This window comes from Aristolochia californica, unplaced genomic scaffold (assembly GCF_029961685.1).
Source record: "Aristolochia californica isolate CCGP_79_NKW_82.1479 unplaced genomic scaffold, dmAriCali1.0.hap1 SCAF_5, whole genome shotgun sequence".
In the NCBI taxonomy this organism is placed as follows: domain Eukaryota; kingdom Viridiplantae; phylum Streptophyta; class Magnoliopsida; order Piperales; family Aristolochiaceae; genus Aristolochia; species Aristolochia californica.
This window is the reverse complement of record NW_027182214.1, coordinates 4921643-4928373: the sequence shown is the minus strand read 5'-3', so window position 1 is coordinate 4928373 and position 6731 is coordinate 4921643. Positions and strand designations below refer to the sequence as shown.

The 6731-nt window shown below is 34.5% G+C and overlaps 1 protein-coding gene across 1 annotated transcript; it reads right to left on the bottom strand.

Moving 5' to 3' along the window:
* Window positions 1-3957: 3957 nt before the first annotated feature.
* LOC137965129 (probable inactive receptor kinase At2g26730) lies at window positions 3958-5869 on the bottom strand. Its single transcript, XM_068811525.1, has 2 exons — window positions 4690-5869; window positions 3958-4604 (listed from the first exon to the last, which is right to left on the bottom strand). Exons 1-2 carry the CDS (start codon window positions 5867-5869, stop codon window positions 3958-3960), a joined length of 1827 nt encoding a protein of 608 aa, XP_068667626.1.
* Window positions 5870-6731: the final 862 nt, after the last annotated feature.

The window sequence follows — 6731 nt, the reverse complement described above, 5'->3', positions numbered from 1 at the left end:
ACATTTTATGCCATCAAGAGTGAGAAAAATAAAAAATTGGGTTATTTTTTTGCCTTGGAAATTGAACAAAGTATATTTTAAACTATGATCATTTTGATTGGTGTATAGAGTTTTATTGTATGGCTAGGAGTGATTCTCTTCTCCCATATTGTGTTTTGTCCAAGCTGGGTCTCTATGTCTTTTTTATTGCAAACTTGAGGGAGACAAGTAGTAGAAGAAATACAAGAAAGATGTATCTTATTCCACATGTTGTGGTAATTTGTATGTGACCAAAATATTCAAGAAAGGGGGAGAACAAAAAATAAAGTTTTTGCATCTATGAAGTACTTTTTTTAACAAAAGAAAATTGAAGACCAAAAATATTTTCCATTGCAAGCTGAAGTTATAAACTTCAACTTGAAGGGGTGTTGAAGAGCTTGTATGGAAGAGTCTTACATGATTCTCACAAAAAGTAAACTCATAGAGTTAGAATTTATATGACATTATCTAAGAGGAGTTTCATATAAGGTTTCATAGAAAAATCTTAGTTAAAGGTGTTTTGGTTATATTAGTTTCTAATTATCCTTAGTTGTTTTATTATTCTAAGATTTATCTTTAAGTGTTAGACTTTAGGTGTAATTGGGACGTGGGTAGTTTAATTGTAATATGATTTTACTTGTTTCTTCTATTACAAATAGAGACTCATTGTAAATGATTTATAATTTCATGTTTTTCACCGATGAACAATGTATATTTGAACCACTTTTTTGGTTGCAATATAGTGTTTTTTATTTAAATTGAAGCGTTAGTTTGAAAGAGGACTCATATCCGAGTATTTCCCCTCTTATTTCATCAAAATCTATCAAGAAATTATGGTACAACTAAGATTTCAAATCCTTGGTTCTTTTGTGTCGAGAGGAAGACAACAAGCCAGTGTGGCTCGCCCTAATAGTCACGTTGGCTCGAGCATTTGGTTTCAGAAATGGGCTCTGACGCTAGAACCACGTGCAAACCCGATAAGATGTACCAGGTCCACAACACATAATTGCACATATATCCGACACGCAGGTTCGGTTTCGACTCGAGGATCTATCGTGCAATCCGATGTGCAATTTCAGATATGTGTTGGAAAACCAACAAAGAATCCAGCTAAACACACTGCATCTGCTTCAGTATCCGCATCGCAGCCGCTTCTCGAATTTGGATCTGAGCACGACCCGAATAGAAGATCCAACCTGTTCCGCTATCCATTTTCTTTTTTTGGTTTGGTTTTATCATTTTTAACCCAAATCGAACCAATTTTTTGTTCAAACAAAAAACTCTCATATTTTCCTTATTTTTCATTCAATTTTTATGAAAATTTCATTGTTATTTTTCTAAAAAAATACTGTATTTATTTTTTTAAAAAGGGAATGAATTGAGAAGTGATTTATTTATTGAATCAGTAGGGAGATATTTTTTCTTTTTGGTATTAGGAATAGGGGTGTGACAGATACAATTTCATATCCTAAACCATTTTCAAATATCATATTAATTTTTTTTCATACACCAACTACTATTCCATCTCATTTTTATAATCGGATAGCCGCCTCCATAATCATTACCATCTCATCAATATTTTATCCATCCCATATGACGCTTCATGGCACCATCAACAACAGAAATAAAGTCCCCTTCACAAGATGGACAACAAGTTGTATTTCCTCTTACCCTTAATACAACTTGAGGGGGAATGTTAAGAGAGAAATTAAATTAATTTAAAAAATAAATTATGTAATAATTTAGGAAAATAATGGCAAATTAATCAAGAGATGGAATCAAATAATCCTTCATTAGCCTATTTAACTATAAAATTCATTTTTATTTAAGAATTATTTAATTATTTTTTATATATTTAAATAAATAAATAATTGTAATTAATTTTAATTATTTATTAATAAAAAATAAAAAATATATCAGTTTATTTATAGAAAATTTAAATAAAAATATCTTATAATCAGAGCAATTTTATATAATAACATATTCTCTTTTTATTTATATAAATTCATGATTTTAATATTATATTTAATTACTAATTTGAGATTGAGAATTTATATATTGCAAAAGTGACAATTTGATTAAATTACTTATTAATCAAGACAAGTTAAAATGTATTTTAGTTTCTTAATATAAAATTTTAAATCTACCAAAGTAAATTTATATAATTAAATACTAATTTTTATTTATATAAATTTATTAATTTAATATTATATTTAATTGCTAATTTAAGAGTGAGAATTTAGATATTAAAAAATTAACAGTTTGATTAACCATTTGGATATTATAAAAGGAAGCATTTGTGTAATCATTTGTTCTTATATATTTGATTAAATAAATAATCTTAATTTATTTAAAATTTAGACAAATTAAAAAACTATCTTAGTTTATTAATAGAAAAGTTAAATAAAACTATTCTATAAAAGTTAAATATCTGAATATTTTATTAATATTTTCCTCTATATTTTCTATTATATATTAATAAAAAATTAATTTATTCTACATTTTTTATTGTACATATTAACAAAATATAATTCTTTTTTACTTTCGCTTTTCCCCTAATATCCACGTTGGAAAATAATGATTGTGTCGAGGCTCAGGGGTGTCCGGCAGCTTCTCACGTCGCATCGATTGACCTCGTAACTAATCGCGCCTACCATCGGTTGTTCTCGCGCCAACCAAGCAGATTTTTTCCTCATTTGCTCTTTAATGGATCTTACATTTCCCGCCTTTTCCACTGATTCAGAAGACCTTGGCGTCCCGCAGCACTGTATTCTGTGTATCTCCCCCTCTTTAAGGCATTACACTGCAAATTTAAGTTACAAATCTGTTCAGTTGTTTCCCTTATGCCCTTCTCGTTGTCTTGTCATCCCCGTCCTCTGAGCGTTTTTGGAAAAGTATTCGAATCGGATGAAATATTACGGGCCATTGCTTTTCTGGGAAGCTAATAGCTGTTGAGATCTCATGCCGTGCAGGCGCACGGGTCGATCCACAGACGTACGCTTTTCTCTTGCAAGAATGCATAAACCTGAAAGATGAATTCCAGGGACGAAGAATTTATGCACGAATGATAACCGTTGGCCGTATAGTGTTTTGATTAATCCTTGGAGAAGAAGTATGACCACCATGGGCAAGTAGAAGAGCTTTTGAGTCTCTTTTGGCAGATGCTTGAAGAAGGTTGCAGACCAAATTATGTTACTTCTGTTGCTGTTCTTTCAGCTTGTAGCTATGGTGGGCTTATTGATGAAGGTCGGAGATATTCTCATACATTAGGCCAGGCACGAAACATATTGCTGCTATAGTCGACCTTTTGGGACGGGCAGGAAGGTTTATGACGCGCGTGAGTTTGTGAAAAGGTCAGTCTTCTGACTGCTCATAAATTTGGGGAGCTTTGCTTGGTGCTTGGAGGGTGCATGGAAACGTAGAGCTGCTGAAGATTACTGCAAAAAGATTCTCTATCTTGGATACAGAAAATTCTGGAAAATTTGATGTGGTGTCAAATGCTTATGCTTCCTTTGGTTTATGGGAAAATGCTTCAAAGGTGAGAGGAACAATGAAGGGATTGGGAATGAAAAAGGAGCGGGGTTGTTCTTGGATTGAGGTACAGGGCAAGGTTTATAGTTTCTGTATTGAAGATAATTCTGAAGAACAAATTAAGCAGATCTATGAGATCATCAAGGCACTGGATCCAATTATGAAGGATGCTGGTTATGTTCCTGAGCAACTTGGTCAATGGTGAATATGCATCCAGATAATTATTTCATTACTAAATAGTTCTAAATTTTATAGAGAAAATTTCATACTCCAGAGTACTACTACCCATTGTCCATATTTATTTCAAAGGGGAGAAAGTTTAAGAGCAGACACATAAGTTTTCCTGACAGGGCAACGAGAGAGATGATGCATCAAACATTTAGTGTCTACAGAGATATCCTACATGACTCAGTGGATGGATCCTGGAGTTTCTGAACCCTCAGGTATCACTATATGAAGTAGACTTCCATCTTGTTGATAGGATTCTACAGAAGATGTAGATGAGAAAGAGTAGTCGTCTTGTGCGTTTGCTATCTCTTCTATCTTCTCTGAAACATCAGCTATTGTGGGTCTATTCTTAGGCAAGGGTTCCACACATTTCAAGGCAATGTTCAACAATGGAAATGCCCATTGTTTCCCCACTTTATTCACCTCTGTATCGAGAACCTCTCCAGTCCATTCCTCTCTCACCTTGGCCTTGACCCATTTGATAAGGTCCAAACCACTTCTTTCTACTGTTTTTCCTGTTAATAATGAAAGAAGAATGACCCCGTAACTGTACACATCAGCCTTCTCTGTTAACTTCTTCTCAGGGGCGATGTACCCATTGGAAGAATAAAGCATTGCCCTTTTTCGTTGTATAAATCTCTGATATCCATATTCACTGATCAGTGCCTCCTCGTTTTCGCTCAATATGATATTTGAGAGCTTGAGGTTCCCATGTGGGGCAATTTCATGCTTTACCTTCCTGTATATATAATCCAATCCCTGAGCAATTCCACTTGCAATGGATAATCGAAGTCTCCACGGAAATTCTCTCTTTCCTTCTGCATAACCTAGAAAAAGAAACAAATATAAATCATTTTTGTGAAACTCCGAAAAGGAAGAAACAGTGTTGTGCAATGAAGTCAAGGAACTTACTTTCTAAAAGGTGTAAGAGGCTCTGATTCCTCTGATATCTGTATATGAGGAGCTTTTCATTGAGTGAAGAACGGTAGGCCACTAGTGGTAAGAGATTTGGGTGCTTCAATTTTCCAACCTGTCCCATAGCTTGCCTAAACTCCTCAACAGATACCATCAACTTTTTCAGTCTCTTTACTGCAAGGATGGTATTGTCTTTCAAGATGACCTTATAAAGACTACTTAAGAGGGTTTGGCCTTGTAGCTCAGCTGCTGACTCAAAGAGATCCTCTAGCTCAAATCTCATTCTTTCTTCTACATAAAATACCAATTTTGAAGTGTCCTCCTCTGCCTTATTATCTTCTTTTGTCTCAGCAATAAGAATTTTGGCCGGTGGGTCACAGAACTTTTCCTGATTCAACTTTTCAGTGGCTTGTTTAGCTGCTTTCCTCATGGAAATGTATACAAGCATGGAAAAGCTTGCAATTGCAAGCATAACAAAAGCATAAATATAAAACAAAGATATCTCTTTCGTTTTCTTCCCTCTGGCTGATGAATCAATTGAAAGTGCAGAAGGCACGGGATTGGGGGCAACTGTGATATTCATTGCAGCATCTCTAATGGTATTTCCCATGGAACCAACTTCTGCTAGTCTCATGATGTTTGGGAGTAAAAGCTCAAGCTCCTGAGTAAAATTTGGGATAGGACCTGTTAAATTATTCTTTGAGATATCTAAGCTTTGGAGATTCTTCAGATTTCTTAGTGAAGTAGGGACTTCACCGTGAAGCAAATTGCTGCTCAGATTCAATTTGGTCAAGCGTGTGCAGTTTGACAATGACTCAGGTATGGTGCCCAAGATGAGATTATTTGCTAAACTAAGGACTCGTATGGATGAGAGCTTGCATAGAGAACTCGCATCAATTTTGCCATTAAGATTCAAATTTTCAAGCTTGATCTCTGCTACTGTATGAGTTCCCATGTCACACCTCACACCCAGCCACTGAGCAGAACAGGGATCAGACGAAGACCCGTTAGAGCTAATCTTTAATACATTATTGGGATCGATCGTTTGAAGGAACCTGAGTAGAGAATCAGTTTCTGAAAACTTACCTCCACAGCAGATTTCAAAAGACAAAGTGAGAATCAGGATGTTCATCAACCATGGCAAGTGAAATGTAGAATACCTTTCTGGCCACACCATTATGTGTCTTGTGCTGTGGAATTTGCCAGGAGCCAAGGACAGTTACAAGTATGTCATCTCCCATCAAGCATTAGAGCATGCAAGTGCTTCTCTCTTATATCTGGCTAACAGATGAGGACACCTTTCTTCTTATTCCCCTATGTCTCCACAATTTATCCCATTATGTTATTGATATGTCCTAAGCTCAAATTGAATCTTTATCATTTGGATATCAGGTGAGATTGGAATTTCATTCATTTGATCAGCTTGTCTGGTGATAGTTCTTCGAAGGTTGTTTGAGAAATTTTGGCTGGAAGGAAAGTTGTCAAATAGCAGCCTCAGCAAGCAGGGATGGTATATTGAAGATACCATTAAAGAAAGAATATGAAGAAAGAGAAAAAAAGTATCAAGAGAATAGTTTTGGAGAAAACAAAGCCTGACCTTGGAATTTTGCAAAGGCTAAACGCCAGAAGTCCTCAAGTGCAGCTGTTGTCTTGAAAACTCAGAAACGCGACATAACCTTGGAATTGATTTGTTTCTTGTTTGCATTGGTGTTAGTGGCCTTGGAATTATGAAATATTTTTAAAAATAAATTATATAATAAATTAGGAAATTAGTGATAAATCATTCAAGAGATTGTTTTGTTATGATTTCTTAAAATTAAGAAAAATGTTTTGTTTGATTTTGTTTTTTTAAATTAAGGAAATTCGAATCTTTCATTAAGAATTCAAGTTATCCTTCTTCAAACCTTTTTGATGTAAAAAATCATTTTGATTCAATAACAAAATTTCCTCACTCTTTCTGGTCATGATTAGGCTTCTAGGGTTGAACCACGTAAAATTCTCTTATGCCTTTTGTTCCTTACATCTTTAATTTTTTATTT